This window comes from Ceratotherium simum, chromosome 25 (assembly GCF_057802395.1).
Source record: "Ceratotherium simum simum isolate JZ-2026a chromosome 25, ASM5780239v1, whole genome shotgun sequence".
Lineage (NCBI taxonomy): Eukaryota > Metazoa > Chordata > Mammalia > Perissodactyla > Rhinocerotidae > Ceratotherium > Ceratotherium simum.
The window spans coordinates 12,891,032-12,910,010 of NC_141924.1; the positions used below are offsets into that span (position 1 = coordinate 12,891,032).

The 18,979-nt window shown below is 55.8% G+C and overlaps 1 protein-coding gene across 3 annotated transcripts in view; it reads left to right on the plus strand.

Moving 5' to 3' along the window:
• LOC101392576 (cytokine receptor common subunit beta) overlaps window positions 1-18,762 on the plus strand; it is a 29,909-nt gene extending 11,147 nt beyond the window's left edge. For all 3 annotated transcript variants that reach the window (XM_087448952.1, XM_087448954.1, XM_087448953.1), the window contains 11 exons: window positions 531-721; window positions 3,971-4,122; window positions 4,208-4,376; window positions 4,923-5,058; window positions 5,219-5,376; window positions 9,517-9,656; window positions 10,567-10,729; window positions 12,020-12,110; window positions 12,339-12,396; window positions 13,268-13,365; window positions 14,052-18,762. In XM_087448952.1, the coding sequence (XP_087305078.1) occupies window positions 531-721; window positions 3,971-4,122; window positions 4,208-4,376; window positions 4,923-5,058; window positions 5,219-5,376; window positions 9,517-9,656; window positions 10,567-10,729; window positions 12,020-12,110; window positions 12,339-12,396; window positions 13,268-13,365; window positions 14,052-15,066 (2,371 nt within the window). In that variant the 3' untranslated portion in view covers window positions 15,067-18,762. The remainder of the gene's footprint in view (window positions 1-530; window positions 722-3,970; window positions 4,123-4,207; window positions 4,377-4,922; window positions 5,059-5,218; window positions 5,377-9,516; window positions 9,657-10,566; window positions 10,730-12,019; window positions 12,111-12,338; window positions 12,397-13,267; window positions 13,366-14,051) is intronic.
• Window positions 18,763-18,979: the final 217 nt, after the last annotated feature.

Below are 18,979 nucleotides of genomic sequence, written 5' to 3' on the forward strand. Positions count from 1 at the left end.
GGCGGCCAAAAGAGACCATGCCAAATTTACCCACTAGGCTACCGGTGCTGGCCCCGCAGTCTTCTTTATGTGATGCATCAGCATCACGTGGCACAGATGACCCCAGTGTTCTCCACTCGACCTCCAGGACAGTCCTGTCCCAGGTGTGCCTCATGCCACTCTGGCCTCCGGATCTCTTTTGCTGGCTCACCCTTGTACCCCACACTCTGCGTGGCGGGATGCTCCAGGGCTAATGTCACCTGTTCACACCGCCTTCCCTGACCACCCATTTCAAGTTCACCTTCCTCCCCCTCCCTGCTGTACCATCTATGTCAGGTTTTCTCCATTTGACACATGACAAATTTACTGAGTTGTGTCCCGTGTGTCTCCTCCACCAGGATGTGGCTCCGTGGGCAGCGATTTCTGTGTGTTTGGTTCACTGCCAGATCCCCTGGCCCTGGACAAAGCCCCGCATGTGGTAACCACACAGCTATGTTTGTGAATGAGTGATTCTTCTTCACTCTCAGCTAACCTGTGTCCTCTCCTGGCAGGCACCCCCCGCAGCCAGTGGCTTGCCATCTCAGTGATGACACATCCTGGTCAGATGGCACTTGTCCTGGCTGTGTGCCCAGAATATGCATCATCCCCTGCAAGCTTTTCCTCCTTCATGACAGAGACTACTTCTCATTCCGACCAGACAGGCCTCTGGGCGCCGAGCTCACCGTCACTCTGACCCAGCACGGTGAGGCCTGGGGGCCCTGGCCGGGGGTGCTCCCTATGTGGACAGTGGGCCCTATGGGTGGCCAGACTGCAGGAGAAGGGCCAGGGAGTGAGACCCTTGAAGGGTGGAGACCCTGCTTGGGGTGGGTTTGGTCTCCTGAGGGAGGAGGATGTGGTCTCCTCACGATGGGGCCTTGGAGCAGGTGCAGCGTGATGAGCCCTGGCCAAAGGCGCCTCCCCTGCACCTGGCGGCTTCCCCTCCTGCCAGGACACTGCCACCCGGCACTAGAGGCGTCCCTTCTAGAAGAACTGTTCTTAGGATTCACATAAAAGCTTATCTGTTTAGAAAACTCTATCATCTTTGTGGTCTCATGCGATGTCTGCAACCACCCACGTATAGATGAGGCTCTTGTGACCCCGAGAGATGACGTAATGTTTCCAAGGTGCCCCCACAGAGCAGTCATGACAGTGACGGGTCAGACATGCCGAGTGCTCCCTGCACGCTAGAGGGGAGGTCACCCCGATGGCCCTCGCTGAGTCGCCCCAATGTGTGCACTCTGTGCCAATGGCAGCCCAAGAAAGTCAGTGGTGCTGGGTGGGGGCCGATGATCATTTTGTATAAATAGTTAGGCTTTATTGGACTGTATATTAGACAGAAATATAACCAACTTTTCAAACTCTGCATTCAAGGCAATTGTTTCTTAGAATGAGGCTAAATTAAGAAGAGGAGTCATACTATAAGAGTTTACGTAGACATGGCAAAAACCACATATGTCCTGGGCTTCCAGGAGACACTGCCGATTATTTAACCCTCAAAACAACACCAGATTAGCAGTAACACTATTGTTATTGCTGTTTGACTGGTGAGGAAACAGGCGGAGGGAGCTGGATGCTCACAGCCTCTCAGCGGCTGGTGGCGGAGCTGAGATTCAAACCCAGGAAGGTCTGACTTCAGCATCCTGGGTCTCCAACCCTGGGCCACCCTGCTGTCCCTGCAGGTGTCAGATGGGGAGGGGGCTCCGGCCTTTGCTTCCTGCCTCTTTTCATCCCAGGCAGCACAAAGCTGTGGCCTGGGAGAGGGGGTGGGTTAGTTCGTGGTGAATTCATTTCAAACAATGTCTCAGAACACGTGTTTGGTGGACGAGAGAGAGTCTGTCCCGGGGGGAGCTCAGAGTACCAGCTGGAGAGGCCAGGAGACAGCAAGTGTGTCCGGTGTGAACACTCACTGAAGGCAAGTGTGTGCCACGTGCCAAGGGCAGGGGACAAGGAGCCCATGGGAGGTCAGCCAGGCTTCCCAGAAGAAGAGCTTTGCAGAGAGATCTGAAGGGTGGGGGGAGGAGAGTGCGGCAAGAGCATTCCTGGCAGAGGAAACAGAGTGTGCAGAGCCTGGGAGACCCGGGAGGGAGAGGCAGGTTGGGAAAAGCGCTAAAATTGTGTCCTGGGAGCACCAGCTTCAAGGCGGCTGGACAGCGGGAGGAAGGAGAGGGGCAGCGCAGGCAGGGCCTGACTGGGGGGCTTCTGTGCCCTGCAAAGGAGGTTACAGGTCAACGTCTAGGCGATGGGGAGCCATTGAAGGGGCATGACATGACCAGATGTGGGTGTGAGGATGTCGGAGGTGGGTGATGTACAGGCTAGATGTCAGTGATGGGAGGGGGCAGGAGGCTGGAGCCCAGAAAGTGACCGAAGGCGCTCACCCCGGGGAGAAATGATGAGGACTCAGCTGGAGTGTGGCCAGGGGATGGGAACGCGGGGGCATGCGAATCAAAGTTAGAATATACACGCAGTTCATTCATCAACCTGTTCGCTCGTGGAGCACCAGCATGACCAGGAGAGCCCCGAACACACCAAGCAGTCTCCCTGCCCTGTGAAGCTATGGCGTGGAGCAGGGAAGGGTCATGCTGGAGACGGGGACAGCTCAGAAATGGGAGGGCAGTGTGACATCTGCCTCCTGGAGCATATGCTGAGTAGGGAGGTCAGTTCCAGCCCAAACCATTTTGGCAACGAATCAGGGAAGTCGCGGGGTGCTGGGGAGGGGACAGGCGTGCATCTCATCTGCTCTGAGGATATTTCGCTTCCTCTATCAGTTTCTCCAGCTGTGAAAGGAGCTGGTGGACTAACCTCCCTCAGGTTGGATGAATGGGTTTTGTTGGGCACCCAGGGTTCAGTTGGCAGCAGCTTCCCAGAGCTCTGGGCTGAGAAGGGCCCCCTCCATGCCAGGCTCATGGGCTAGCTGTGCAATGACTGACTGGTGATGCCCGCATGGCTGTGGGTGGGAAGCGGTGCCGAGTATCTGCCATGCTGGGCTGAAGATTTTCTGAAGGCTCCAGCTCTGCCAGGCTCTCACACGCTACGTTCACGTCCAGCACAGAACTTTTACATCTTGTTGGGGCTCTTATCGAGGTCTTTGTTTGAAAGTCATCTCTCAGCGTTTAGACACAGGAGCTTCAGGAAGGCAGGAGCCGTGCCATTCACTACTGCATCTGCTCGCCCAACCCTGTAGCTCCCAGCAGATGTTTGCTTCTGTTGGTCGATGGAATGATTTCATGAAAAGCCTCTGAAGGTTGCCTACATGTATTTATTCATTTACTTACTCAATCATTCATTCACTTTGTCCCCAAACTCCCAGAACCACGACATCTCACGCGCTGGGGGTAGGGAAGGGGTCAAGACCCAACCTCTGCCACCCACAAGCTCCTGGACTCCCTGGGGACGCAGACCCGGAAACACACAAATCCACCAGGGTTGTAAGGACCACACAACCGTCTATGGGGGGACAAGAAAAAGAGCGATTCTGCCTGGGGGATGGGGACCAAGAAGGCTCTGGAGGAGATGTTTCTGCTGGGCACTGAGAGGTGCGGGACACTGGACAGGGGGACAGGGGAAGGAGGGTGGACAGCAGGAGAGGGCGCAAGGTGAGCCACAGCAGCCTTTGCTGGAAGGAGGCCACATAGGCCACATTCTGGGCAGTGGGGTCCCAGGGGCAGAAGGAGGCTCCACTTAGAGTTTCATCGCCAGCACCGTCGACGGAGCTCATGTTGTATGTGCACGGCAACCTGCACAGCTCTCACTCAAGATCACACTGAATCCCACGATTCTGCAGATGAAGGGCCTGAGGCCCACAGAGGGGAGGGGTCTTGTCCAAGGTCCTCCAGCTGGTGGGGGGGCAGTGCTCCACCTGGAATCCAGGTCTCTCCACACAAAGGCCAGCAGGCCCTTGACCGCCGCACAGGCGTCCAACCCCTCATGGGCCCTTTACTTCCTCTCCCTCCAGTGCAGCCCCCCGCCCCTGAAGACCTCCAGGTCACTGCTGCCGGGAACCATTTCCTGCTGACCTGGAGAGTGGCCCTTGTGGCGTCCCAGAGCCACTGGCTGTCCAACCTGGAGTTCGAGGTGGTCTACAGGCAGCTTCAGGACTCCTGGGAGGTAGGGACCACGGCCAGCTCTGCCCCCAGCCAACAGGGATGCGGCCCAGCCAGCACCCGCTCCAGCAGCCCCTCTCTCCCAACAGGACGCCCCCACCCTCCTCTCCAACTCCTCCCAGGCTGTCCTGGGGCCAGAGCACCTCCTGCCCAGCAGCACCTATGTGGCCCGAGTGCGCACCCGGTTGGCCCCGGGCTCGGGGCTCTCGGGACGGCCCAGCCAGTGGAGCCCGGAGGTGCGCTGGGACTCCCAGCCAGGTAACGCAGTGGGGTTGGGGCGATGCCCTCTGCGGGGAGGGGGCTCATTACAGCTCCGGGACAGAAGGAGTCCAGGAGGCCACACTGCGGGATTCCACGGATCTTCTGTGCCCCGTGTTTGGAGTCTCTCCCCTGGGCCCACCCCACCCCCTCTGTGACCCTGCAGAGGCAGCAGCTGCATCTTGCTCACGTCTTGGCCCCAGTTTGCTGCACAGTTTCTGACTGGGGACAATTACAATGAGAGTCACGATGGCACCGTGAGCGGCTCTGTGGTCCTGAGAGCTCTGCCGTGTGCAGACACACCAGCGTCATTGTGTACACCCCAGCACTGAGACGTGCATGCTCTCCCCGCTTACACAGGGGTGAGAAGGTGCACAGACTCGCTCTGCTCTGTGCTCACACAGCCGGCGGGTTCAGGCTGACGTTTAACCCCTGGTCTTTCTGGCCCCAAGGCCCATGATCTCTCTGCGATGAGTCTCATGGTGGCCCCTCAGGGCTATGGGATGACTGAAGGAGGGAATTACTGAGGGACTGTCTCCCTCCCAGGGGATGAGGCTCAGCCCCGGAACCTCCAGTGCTCCTTCGACGGGGCCACTGTGCTCAGCTGCTCCTGGGAGGTGAGGTCCGAGGTGACCAGCTCAGTCTCCTTCACCCTCTTCTACAAGTCCAGCCCCAGTGCAGGGTGAGTGTCCCCTTCCTCTGTCCCCTCCCCTCCTCTGGGCCTTGCCCTCTCCAGGCCTCCTCCTGTCTCTGGGCCCCTGCAGCAGCCACAGCTCCTCCCTGATGTCTCATCCCCTCCGTGGTTCCTGCCTCCCCTGCCCTCACCTCCACGTCATCCCCAGGGAGGAAGAGTGCTCCCCGGTGCTGCAGGAGAAGTGCGGCGGCCCCTACATCCTGCACCGCTGCCGGATCCCCGTGCCCGACCCCAGCAACCACAGCCAGTACATCGTCTCTGTGCGGCCAAGGGAGGAAGAGAAATTTATAAAGAGCTCAGAGAACAGTGAGTGTGCCCCCAGCCTTCTGTGTGGGGGTCTTGGGACAGCACTGTTTAGTTGTGTAAGCCGTAGAAACTCAGGGTTCCTCAGGGCCCGGTCTTCCCGTGTGTCCCTTTCAACGCAAGGCAGTCCAGTGAGCAAAATCAACAAAACTAATTCTAATCTTTAATTGTAGTTCTCAAAAATATGTTAGTGATGCAGTTGATAACATGCCAGAGTCATTCTGAAAATACTCCCCCCATTCTTTCTGCTCTGTGTTCACATCTCAATCTGCTGTGTCCAGACCTCCGAGCTCCAGCACTCGGGCCCAGTTCCCCTCTCCACACCACCACTCAGACGGCCCTGGTCATTCCACACCTCACGTGCTCCAAGGTGAATGCTCACTTGTCCCTCTTACTCTGCTTTTCCGCTTTCCCTGCCATCTCTCTAAATGACACGTCTGTTTTTCAGTTGTCCAAGCAAGAAACTTTGGGATTATCCTTGTCACAGCTTTCTTTCAAATGCCACATCCAGGCCACCAGCAAATTCTGCCACCTCTATCTTTGAAATATGCCTAGAATCGGGCCATCTGTCTACCGCCTTGCCTTGGTGCACGCCACCACGTCTCTCTGGATCCCGGATCCTCACCACTGTCTCCTCCCAGTCTCCCTCCTCCATCCTAGCTGTCCCTCAGTGTCTTCCCAATCCAGCAGCCTGTGGGATTCCCTTAACACATAACTGAATCATGCCCTTCCTCTACCAAAACCACCCAAGAGCTTCCATCCTGCACAGAGTAACAGCCGAAGTATCCACGACAGCCCACAAGGCCCATGGCCTCTCTGACCTTCTCTCCAGTCCTGGTCTCAGGGCCTCCTCCGTGTTGGTGACCCTCTCTGGGCACACTCTTGTCTCAGAGCCTCCTCCGTGTTGGTGACCCTCTCTGGGCACAGACTTGTCTCAGAACCTCCTCCGTGTTGGTGACACTCTCGGGGCACACTCCCGTCTCAAGGCCTCCTCCGTGTTGGTGACACTCTCTGGGCACACTCCCACCTCAGGGCCTCCTCTGTGTTGGTGACACTCTTGGGGCACACTCTTGTCTCAGAGCCTCCTCCGTGTTGGTGACACTCTCGGGGCACACTCTTGTCTCAGGGCCTCCTCCGTGTTGGTGACACTCTCGGGGCACACTCTTGTCTCAGGGTCTCCTCTGTGTTGGTGACACTCTCGGGGCACAGTCCCGTCTCAGGGCCTCCTCTGTGTTGGTGACACTCTCAGGGCACATTCTTGTCTCAGGGCCTCCTCTGTGTTGGTGACACTCTCTGGTCACACTCCTGCCTCAGGGCCTTTGCAACACTTGTTTCCTCTTCTGGGAACATTTGTTCTCTCAAGTCACTGGGACTTCCTTCCTCATTTCCTTCAGACCTTCGTTCAATGTCATGACCTCTGTGAAGCCTTCTCTGAAAATCTTATTTACAATAGCTCCCCAACCCAGAAATCATGATGCTACCCCTCGTCCCACTTCATTTTCCGACACTACCTTCCACCACCTGACATGTAATATATTTATCCATCATGTCAGCTTCCTGAGGGTGGGGACTTGCTTTGCTTACTGCTCTGTTCCTGTGCCCAGAGCAGCACCTGGCACACAGTAGGCCCTTGAAATGTGTTGACTCAGTGTCCGAACATTCTGACGGTACAGGCCTCTCCCCCATCTCCTGTCTGCTCTCTGTCCTCCATCCCCCTCTTCCTCTAGGGTCCTCCCTCCCTCATATGCCCCCCATGGATTTTCCTGGGATGGGGATGGGGAGGAGAGGAGGTGAGGCTGGTGTGGAAGAGGGGGATAGAAGGCAGGAGTTTCTTCTTCTTGAGGCTTTGAAGCAAAATAGGAATAAAAAATAACAATGTAGGTAAATACGATATTATTATTATCGTTATTATTGTCCTTGCTATCCCTTGAAGACCCCAAAGAGAAGACAGCTCTTACATCTGCCTAGCACTTTAATCTTCCAGAGTGTTCCTTGCTGTGTCCTCTTAATTGTGAGGGACTCGGCCTTTAGGGTACGAGGTAAGGGCAGCGGGGTTGCCAGACAGACCCAGGCTGGAGTCTCTGGCTTCCCCGCAGATTGGCGGCCCCGCTAACGCCTAGTCTATCCCTGTAGAGAGAGGCCCCAGTCCCACAATAGAAAGATCAGCAGTTCCAGCCCAGGTCTGACTCTGGAGGCTGCCTTCTTCTCCATTCTGAGACCCTGCCTCGCCACCCCTTCCGCTTCCAGAAAAATCCAGGAGCACTTCCTGCTGCAAATGCCAGGAGGTCCTTCCGTCTCTGCGCAGCCTGCAGCTGGAGAGAGCTCAGACCTGGGGTAAATCAGGCCAGCCCTGAGAGGGAAGAAAGCTCTGTCCTGTCGGAGCCAGCGACAAGCTCCTTCCCCGTCTGAGGCCATCAGGCCCAGTTACAGGCCTGGTCAGTGGGGAGAAGGCTCAGACTCACCACCCTCTCCCGTGACCCTCAGGCCTGTCCTGAGGGGTGGGAGAGCCGTGACCCTGACCCGTGACCCCACAGATGAGAAAGCTGAGGATCAGAGAGGGGAGGTGACTGGATAAAGTCACACAGCAAGTGCAGAGCCCTGGCCAGAATCTTCCGCTTCTGTGTTAGTTTCCTGTTGTTGCTGCAACGAATGACCACGAATGTAGTGGCTTAGAACAACACACAATTTCTCTGACAGTTCTGGAGGCCAGGAGACCGGTATCGGTCTCCCTGGGCTAAAGTCGAGGTGTCGGCAGGGCTGCACTCCCTCAGGAGGCTCTAGGAGAGAATCCGTTTCCTGGCCTTTCCCAGCTTCTAGAGCGGCATTAGCCAGCCCTGGTGGTCGAGTGGTTAAGATCCAGCGCTGTCACAGATCCCGGCTGCGGCCCAGGTTCAATTCCGGTCAGGGAACCCCACTGCCCGTCTGTCAGTTGTCATACCGTGGCAGCTGCGTGTCGCTGTGATGCTGAAAGCTATGCCACCGGTGTCTCAAATGCCAGCAGGGTCACCCATGGTGGGCAGGTTTCAGCGGGGCTTCCAGACTAGGACAGACTAGGGAGAAGGACCTGGTTGCCCACTTCCGAAAAAATTGGCCGTGAAAACCCTATGAATAGCAGCGGAGCATTGTCTGATACAGCACTGGAGGTGAGAGGACGGAGCAAAAAGACCGGGCAGGGCTCCCCTCTGCTGTCCACAGGCTCCCTAGGAGTCGGAATCCACTCGGCAGCACTAACAGCAGGGTGACATCTTCAAATCTCTTTCTGCTTCTGCCGCGCTGCCTTCTCTTTGTAGTCACGTCTCCCTCCTGCCTTCCTCTTACAGGAACCCCTGTGATTACATTTAGGGCCCACATGGATAATCGAGGATAATGTCCCCGTCACGAGGTCCTTAAGTTAACCCACAAAGTCCATTTTGCCACGTAAGGTGACAAGTTCGATGGCTAGGACCTGGATATCCTTGAGGGCTGTGGTTCAGCCCTCCACAGCCTCTCTCTGGTCTTTGTATGACAGCAGCTCCGAATCCTGTCCTGAGGCTCAACCTGGGGGAGGGGTGGACACAGGGCCACTGGAAAAGCTTGGCCTGTGTCAGGGCTAACAGGGGGACAGTGAGTGCCTCTGAGTTCCCTCCTGAGAGTCTGCGCCTGTGTTCCGTCTCTGGGGGACAGGTGCCTGTCCCCACGCCCAACAAACCCACGTGGGCAGCAGCAAAGACAGTCTGGAGCCGCGGGAGAGAGAGGTCCTTTCCCAGGGCATGGAACTCTGGCCACCTCTCTTTCCAAGGCAGCATGAAGGCAAGTGTCTGGGAGAGATGGTCTCAAAGTGAGGACTCCAACTCCGCCCAGGTTAACTTAGCGTAAAAGGCACAGCATTGCCAAACTTGCCGACTTCAACTACCACGAGTAACCAGTAACGCAGCCACCTCACTACTAGTCAACAGCCAGCAGCTCATCTCAGCACCTTCCGGGAGGGGCTGCCCCGGCCGGGATAGATGCTGACATTCCCCTGGGGGCGCAGAGACCCCGAGATGGCCGGGACCTGGGTCCTGGGCCAGTGGAGATGGTACCTGTGACAAGCATGGAACACAAGGAATGTTCCGTGGGAGGGATATTAGGAACAAAGTTCCCTAAAAGTTTCCTTCCCTCCAGTCCAGATGGCTCCCCCGACACTCAACGTGACCAAGACTGGGGACGCCTACGTCCTGCACTGGCGAGCAGCAGAAATGCATGAAAAACACATAGGTCACACCTTCCAGGTCCACTACAAGAAAGATGCGGCCTCGTGGGAGGTGAGGGCCTGTGCCCGGTGAGGGGCCTGTGTGGGGGAGGGGGGAGACAGCGCCCAGGAAGGCACCACCTACCAGGTGCTGGGACTCGGTGACCACGACCCCGTGTGGTCAGCAGGTCACCGTCCCATCCCTTGGTGAAGGCACTGAGGCTCACGGAGGTGACGTGACTTGGCCAGAATTAACACAGCCGCCCCTGAATTGCAAAGGGGGCCTAGACGTCAGGGTGGGGAGGGCTGAGTGACAGCTGGATGAAGGGTTTTCCAAAGTCATAAAGGGGACGTTTCTTCAGAGGAATCTCGTCTGGAACACAAATGTGCAGCCACTAAGAGCAGAGCAGCTTTTGTGGAATCAGGCAGGGCCCCATCCCAGGGCTCAGTCTCTTGCCCCCTCCTCCAGGCAGCCCTCAGGGCCTGTGTCCAGAACCTGAGGTTCTGCAGAGCCCAGATCAGAAACCTTGGAGCCAGCCTCAAAGATGTGGAAACTGAGGCCAGGAGGGTGTGGTCAGGGGTGGAGCTGGGAGTGGGTCCCTGACTCCGGAGCCCCTGTCTCAGAGTGCAGACACTGCACTGCATTCCTGGGAAGGCTATCTCTGGGGTCCAGGCTGCCCCCAGAGGAGCTGGGAGGTTGAGGGGTCTCAAAGTGAGGGTGGGACACGGTGGAACCTGGAGGTTCCTGCACCTCAGTGTTGTCACCTGTAATATGGGTGGGTGGCATGTGGTGGCATCGTAGGTATGACCCTGAGAGGTAGTGCTCAGTGGGCCCTGGGGAGCTGTCTCCTGTCGGGGGAAGACGATGCTGCAGCTGTTGAGGGGACATAGCCAGAGCCCCCGGGGCGTGGGGGGCCCAGTGGTGCTGGACTCCGGGGACTGACCCCCTCCTCCTCCTGCCCCCCTCCCCTCCCCATCCACAGGAGGCCAAGAAGGAGACTGTGTCACACACACACAGCCTGTCGCTCTCCAGGCTGGAGGCTTCCACCAGGTACCAGGCACGGGTGAGGGTCAAGCCTGCCCCTGGCAGCTACAAGGGGATCTGGAGTGAGTGGAGTGAGGAGCGCTCCTGGGTCACTGAGTGGGGTATGTCTCCCCAGCCTCCACCCACCCTCCTGCTGCAGCCCAGCTGGGCAGAGCACAGGCGTGATGCGGACATGGAGATCTGACGCCCAGGCCCTTTTCTACTTGGGCCTCCCTTCCTGGGCCTCTGCTAACTTTTACTAGTGGGAATTAAGAAAATGCATCTTCTTGGAGAAATACAGACCCATGGGCACAGACGTTGCATATGAGTCTCAGGCTGGATTTCGGCCACTTGCACTTTCACTGGTGTCCTTGTGCAGTGAACAACCTGCACAGCTGTATATGGGGACCCTGCTTTATTCTCTCTACATACCTTAACTTATTAACAACCTTTGGGAAGTGACAGCTGGTGTGCAAAACAGACCCCACATGGCCTGAAAGCAGAGCAGAGTAGAGCAGGTTCCTCTCTTTCATCTCCATCAGTTTAGAGCAAAGGCCTCTACTAACGTGGTCCAAGGTTTCATTAGCCGTTATGGCAGACACCAACCCAGAGACCACTTGGCCTGCTTTCCTGTTACCATGGCAACAAACATCGGGAGCTGCAGACTGAGGCCTGGGACCGGAGGTCTGGGTCTGATTTCTCAATCTCCCCCACTTCCCTGCTCTGGCTGCTTTCATTTCTCCCTCACCTTTCCCCACAGGGGCCACAGGAGACAAGTGCAAGACTAGGTCCAGGAGGTGGTTGCAGAGAGGAGGGAGGAGTGGGGAGCAAGCGCCCCAGACCCAGGCGGCCTTAACAGGGAGGAGACCCAGGGAGAGGGCTACAGTCAAGCAGAGAGGGGGGCTGGACACCAGGCCCAGGGAAGGACAGCAAGGGGGTCCTGGAGGGCCCAGCCTGTGAGGAGCTCCAGGCTGCCTGGCAGGAAGTATCGGGGGCTCCTGATGGGCCTCTGCACCTGCTGGTGCCTCCACCAGCGCAGCTTTCCCGTTCTCTGCCTCTCCAATCTTCCATGTTCCTCGAGGCCCAGTTTATATGCTGCCTCCTTCAGGAAGCCCCTCGTGATTGCCATGGGCTGCAGGCACTGTCCCCTCCACAGCACCTCCTGCTACTGGAAAGGATCTCCCCTCTCTGTCCTCCCCAGTACTTGAACGCTGTGGGGGGTACAGACCAATGCCCTCTGCTTAGCCTGTATCTGGCCTCCTCTCTTGTTTTGCAACCCTCAAGGCTGTGAGCTCTGGAGTTCTGCGCCTGCACAGAGCAGGGTTGGGGGCACTGACCTGCCCACGTCCTGAGCCCCCAGCCTTCCCTCCCCCAGATGCTAAGGCTCCTTTTCCTTCCTTCCTGCCCGGAAGTGCTGCCCATGTGGGTCCTGGCGCTCATCCTGGTCTTCGCCACCCTAATCTTGCTCCTAGCCCTGCGCTGCTGTGGCATCTACGGGTACAGGTAAGAGGACTCCATGACGGGGGGGTGGGGTCCCCACGAACTTGGGGGTGCCAGGCACCTCACAGCCAGCTCCCTCCAGTCCCTGCTCTGCCACCTACTCCCTGAGGGCCTTGGAAAAATCCCCCCCTCTCCCTGGGCCTCAGTTTCCCCTCTGAGCTTGGAGAACATGAGCAGGGGGCAGCTGCCCTGAGGGCTCTGGCGGCTGTCACCTCCCTGCTGTCTTTCCAGGCTGAACCGGAAGTGGGAGGAGAAAATCCCCAACCCCAGCAAGAGCCACCTGTTCCAGGTAGGATCTGCCTGTGAGGGCGGCTGAGGTGGGAGGGGCTCTCCTGCTCCTGTGCCCTGGCCCTGTGCCCCCGTCCTCCTCCCCTTCCTGTGGCTTTGAGTGGTAGGGCGTCCGTGGCCAGGGAAGGGGCTGGGAAGCTCTAAGAGCCAGGCCAGCTCCTGCCAGTTCAGCCCTGCCAACGCCAGGGCCCCGCAGATGCCCAGGGTGCCACGGCTGCGGGGGCCCCCGTGGACCCGGAGAGAGGTGAGTACGGGGGTGACAGGATCCAGGGTGGGCTCATGGAGGGGGTTAGTGCTACTGGGGGTAGGTGGGCCGGTGGGAGGCAGAATGGCTTCCTCGGGACAGGACGTTGGAGCTGAGTTTTGAGGGGTCCGGGGCGGTGCCAGGTGGGAAAGGCCGCTGCAGGCAGAAGGCACGTGGAGGGTGGAGACAGGAGCCCTTCATGAAGGGAACTGGGAGGTGGGCAGTGAGGCTGGGGGCACACCACGGGAGGCTGCGATGACCCCTGGGTGGGAGCCAGCGCCAGGGTGGAGGGAGCCTTTTGGTCAGGGAGGGACGGCCAGCTCTGCCCGCGGAGGGCGCTCATGGCCAGAGTGGGGGAGACCGGGGTGTGAGCGTGGAGGCAGCGACAGCCCAGATCAGCAGACTCGAGGGAACAGGGTCCCCATCCTCGGATGCTGGAGGACCCCCGGGAAGTCCCAGCCCCTCTCAGGCCTCCCCTTCCTGGTGTCAGAAAGCGTGGCTTGTCCTAACGGTGCTGAGATGTCCCCGTGTCTGGGCTCACTGAATCCCCGGTCACCCCACAGCCCTCCCCACCCTCAGTTTCTCAATGGCCCCCACACCACAGGCACACATGTCCTCTCTCTTCCAGAACGGGAGCGCCGGGCTGCGGCTCCCAGACGGCGTGTGCACCAGCGGGAGCCCCCCATACCAGGGGCCGTGGGGCAGCCACTTCCCTGAGCTGGAGGAGTGAGTGTCTGGGCACGGGATCCCCAGGAGGTGGGAGGGTGGCCCATCATGCACCTCGGGGGCTCAGATGAGGTGGCCTGTGGCCTGAGGCCACTGGGAAGAGATCCGTGGAGGCTGGTATGCGCTACAGCAAGAGGCATCCCAGTTGGACATCAGGAAGAACTAGATTCCCAGGTTAGGGAGGGCCGTGTCTCTGACTTAACCCGAGATGGGAGGCTGCAGCAGATGACTTCTCCCTGCCCTGCTGCCCAGGGAGACCCCACACTGCCTTGACCTCAGGGGGTGGCCGAGGGGCTGCAGACCTCGTGGCATCAGCACGCTGCCCCCAGCTCACCACTCACCCTCAGGAGAAGGGACTACACGCGGGGATGAAGGAGGGGGATGACTGAGCACGCGCGGCTGGGCGCTGACCTGGGCCTGATGCTGGGGCTGTCAGGGAGCAGAGGGTGGGGGCCGTCCTGGTGGAGGAAGACCCTGGATGAGAGCCCAGAGGCTGGTGGGCGAGATCCCTGGGGAGACGAATGAAAGTCCAGTGTCCCCCTCCAGGCCTGCCCCCTCTCTTCGCCCTGCTCTCTGCTCCCTGTGAGCCCCAGTGCGCCAGGCTTTCCCCCAACCCTGAGCCTGCGCTGGGGCTAAAGTGTCTGCCTAGGGTGGTCCCAACATCTCTGCACCTGTTCTCCCCACAGGGTGTTCCCTGTAGACTGCGGGCACAGCGAGGTGTCACCTCTCACCACAAAGGACCCTAAAGATGCCCGGGACTCACCATCTGAGCCTGACACGACTCCAGCCCCCTCGGACCTGCCCACCGAGCGGGCCCCCAACCCCCAGCCGGGCCTCTCGGCCCCCTCTGGCTGGCCTGAGGGCCTGGTCTCTGGCTTCGACTTCAATGGCCCCTACCTGGGGCCGCCCCACAGCCGCTCCTTGCCTGACGTGGTGGGCCCGCTGGCGCCCCCGCAGATGGGCACGAGCCAGAAGCTGCCACCTCTGGGGTCCCTGGAGTACCTGTGTCTGCCCCCGGGGGGACAGGTGCAGCTGGTCCCGCTGTCCCAGGCGATGGCACAGGGCCAGGCCAGGGATTTGGAGAAGAAGCCCAGCCCAGGGGCTGAGGAGAGTCCCTCCCTGGAGACAGGGGCAGGCCCTGCCCCTCCTGCACCAGGGCTGGTGGTGGGCGCTCAGGACTCAAAGGGCAGCCCCACAGCTCTGCCCGCTGGCTCTGGGGGCCCTGAGGACAGCGGCGTGGCCTCTGGTTATGTCACCACTGCAGGGCTGGCCCTCGTCCCGCCCACAGGGGCCCCCTCTGTCTCCCAGGCTCCGCCTCTGGTGCTCCCCTCAGACCAGGACCACAGCCTCTGTCCTGGACTGGCCGGTGGGCCCCCTGGGGCCCCGGCCCCCATGAAGCTAGAGTTTGAGGGCAATGTGGAGCTCCCTCCCACCACAGGCCAGTCCTCCAAGTCCCCACTGGTCAGTCCTGCTCCTCCTGCAGCCTGCAGCCCCATCCTGAGCCCAGGGGAGCCTCGGGCAGATGCGGCCCCGGCCTCCCCACACCCTGAGGGGCTCCTGGTCCTGCAGCAGGTCGGTGACTATTGCCTCCCCTCCAGCTTTGGAGCACGCCAGCTCTCTCTCCAGGGCAAGCCCTCCACTCTGAAAGAAGGCGCTCGGACTAAGATCCGCTGGCCCCATACCCTCGCCCAGTCTTTGTGAAGGGCCGGGTATAACTCCGCTCTAAAGCAATCAAGCCACTGCAGGATCCAGCACTATCGGGGAGTGATGACAGGCCTGGGGAAGTTTGGCCATACTCTGCCTCTGCTGGGTGCCTGGATCCTGCCTTCTCTCCTTGTTCCATCCTCTGGCTCCCTCCCTGGAATTTTCTGTGTATCCAGAGGAGGCCAGTGCAGTGAAGAGTGGTGGTTCTCAAACTTTTTCAAGCACCAGCATTGATGGCAGAGCTTGTGAAACACACAGGTTTTGATTCAGTGGGTCCTGGGTGAGACCTGTGAGTCTGTGTTCCTGTGATCACAGGGACGCTGATGGTGCTAGTCTGGGGACCGCACTTTGAGGACCCCAGGTGTAGCAGAAAGCGCTAATACAGCGCTTTCCCTCTGCCCCTCACTCACGCTGGGTCTTTGTGTCTCTTGGATGATTTGCATGTGATTGTCATCCATTTCTCACATCTGCATTGTCTAATTGTTGCATAATGGGCAGGGACTGCTTATAATTAAGATTAATTATGAGCGATGAATCAAGATTTTTTTCTTCTTTGTTACCTTGTTATTACTGATTTCTAGCTTTATTGTATTGTAGCAGAAAATGTAGCCTGGAAAATTCCTACTCTTTGGAATTTCTTTAAAGTTTTTCTTGCGGCTAAGTAAATCAACTTTTATGTATATATTCCCAAGGAATAAGAGAAGAAAACAAGAAAAGATCATCTCTATTTATATATTATATACATGTTATATTATATATTAGACACTTACACATATACATATTCACCCATATAAGCTCACTTGTGAATTATTGTTTTATGTAATTATTGTTTTATGACTGTGGACAGAAGAGGGTAACAGCTGCAATTCTATAGCTAGACTGTCTGGGTTCAAACCCCGGCTCAGCCACTTGCTACCTTTAGGCAAATTCCCAACCATCTCTGCGCCTCTGCTTCCCCATCTGTAAAATGGGATGATAATTGTCAGCTCTTATATAATTTTATTCATTCACAAATATTTATTGAATGTCTACTGTGTGCCTTGTACTGGGCCAGCTCCCCAGTTGCTCGTAAATATTTATTTTACCTATGTGATCTGCCAAATATGAGACAAGTGCGTTGAATTTGCCAACTGAGATTTTAGCTTTATCAACTTCTCTTAAATCTATAAGGATTTCCATTACGGATTGCCCTGCGCTGTTCAGTTTCAAAAGATTTGTGATCATTATATCTTCAAGTTTTGCTATTTTTAGTTGTTGTTGTAAATATCCTTCTTTATCCTATTTAATACTCTTGGCCCTAAATGTTGTTTAATCTGATATTAACACTACCACCTGCATTTTGTTGTTGTTATTGTTGTTAGCATTTGCCTAAATATATCTTTTCCATCATGTTATTTTCAACTTTCAAGTCCTTTGTTTGGGGAGGGGGGTGTCTTGAAAACAGGCTAGAGCTGCTTGAAAAGCATCCAGTCCAATCAGGGAATCCTTGTGTGAGTGGCTTTGCTTGCTTTTATTGTGATAACAAATAGATATTTGCTTTTGTTTCATTTCTCCTTTTTCACTTACCTTGCTTTTAATACTTTAATATACTTTTTAAAATATTGGTTTTAATTTACACAAGTAACACGTGAACATAAAAAATTCAGTTTGAAAGTATGTAGAATAAAAATGCCCCAATTCCGTCTCCTCACCAGAGGAATTCCCTGTTGTGGGTTGCTGTGTGTTCTCAAAAAGTTTCCCTGTTGCGTTTACAAACTTGAGCTTAGATTGACTACCTCCCTCCAGCCCCCTACAAAATGGGATGCTACTCAACAGATTGTTCTGGGCCTTGCTTTTTTCGGTTAATGTGTCTTGGAGATCTTTCCGTAATAGTCTCTCTTTTCAGTGGCTACATAGTATTCCATGAGGTGGATGTGCCGAGTCTCTTCCTATCCCAGGCAGTAGCAAAGGCATATTGTTGCCCTTTGCATGGTTCCTGTTTCTAGAAGGCAAACAATGTGGCAATAAACGTCTATGTACCTGTATTTTGGGGCTTATTTCCCAAATCATTTTAGAAACAAAATTGCAGCTTCAAAAGTTATGCATTTTTCACTTTGCTCCATATTGTCTGAAAAACTACTTCCCACCAAAATAGTCTAAGAGTACCTGGTCAAGAGAATGAGAAGACAAGCCACAGGACTGGGAGGAAACATTTGAAAAAGACACATCTGATGAAGGACTCTTTTCCAAAATATTCAAAGTCTTAAAACTCAACAACAAGAAAATGAACAACTCGATCTAAAAATGGGCAAAAGATCTGAACGGACACCTCACAAAAGAAGATGCACAGATGGCAAATAAGCCTATGAAAAGATGCTCCACATCATATGTCATTAGGGAATTACAAACAAAAACAACAATGAGACCCCACTCCACGCGTATTAGAGTGGCCCAAATCCGGAACACTGACAACACCAAATGCTGGCGAGGATGTGGAGCGACAGGAATGCTCATTCATTGCTGGAGGAATGCAAAATGGTACAGCCACTTTGGAAGAAAGTTTGCCAGTTTCTTACAAACTAAACATACTCTTCCCATAGGATCCAGCAATCGTGCTCCTTGGTATTTACCCAAAAGAGTTGAAAACTTATATCCACATAAAAACTTGCACACAAATGTTTATAGCAGCTTTATTCTTAATTGCTCAAACTTGGAAGCCACCAAGACATCCTTTAGTAGGTGAACGGATGTGAAAGACTCAGACACCACTCAGCTCCCCACTCAGGAAAGGACCAGCCACCCAGCTGCTGACAGCCTCCAACTTTGGCTCCTTCCTTCTTCTCAGGGGGCCCCAGCCAATGACTGACACCACGAGGGCCCCAGGGCCTGGCCGTTTCTGCCCAGCATGGAGCCCTTCTAACTGGAAGATTTGCTCTGATCTCCCCACAGCCTGGCAGATGTTTCACCAGGTCTGGAGGGTCTGATGGCTGACCCAGCTTTGCTTCCTCCTCTTTCCTTTCATCCCCAATAAGTCCTTTGCATGTCCCTCCTTCTCAGGGACAGCTTCCTGGAGGCCTCAAGCTGTGACAATTCCTTAATCATCACCTGCTATGTGCCTGGCTCTGGGCTGGTTCCCAGGGGCAGACAGGTGAGGAAGCCGTGGTCCTACATGCAAGGTCTCTCGGGACTTCAATGAATGGGAACGTGCATCCTTATTTAGCTCCCAGAGAAATACAAACATTCTTCATGGTCACCTCTGGCTCCATCTCCCCCCGCCAGCGGAGCAGCTCGATTTGTGGATTTTTCCATCTTTCCAAGCAATGTGGATCACCTCGCATCCATGTGTGGATCTCTAGGTGAGAGACCTTGCTTTCGAGGGCAGGCTCTGAACCACAGGGCCAGGGCTTGAACCCTGGTTCTGCCACTCACCAGCTGGTTGACCTGGGGCAAGTTATGTAACCTCTCTGTGCCTTGGTTTCCTCGCTTACAAAAAGGTAATAAAGATCGTGCCTGCCTCAGAGGATTGTGAAGATTAAACGAGTTGATCCCACTAAGTCAACTGAGCAGGGCCTGCCAGGAATAAGCTCTCAATAATCCTCCGCTATTTTTATGGGGAACTCAGTCTCTTACGTAGTTCTCCACTCTCATTAGAGATCAAATACAGGACGTCCAGTGAAATTTGAATTCCCAATAATAAAAAATAATTTTTTTAGAGTGAGTATGTCCTTTATACTCCCCCTATCCCATCTTTCTCCTCCCCCCATTCCCTCCTGTCTTGTCCCAGGAACCACCTGCTCTCACTCTGTTGGGCTCAGTTTTCCTGTTCTCATCTGGACTGTCCCTAAACTCACTGTCATGTCTCAAAGACCAAAGGTCATTTTGCTTAAAAGAATTCATTCTCCTTAATGCAAGCAAGCATGGTTTCAGATAG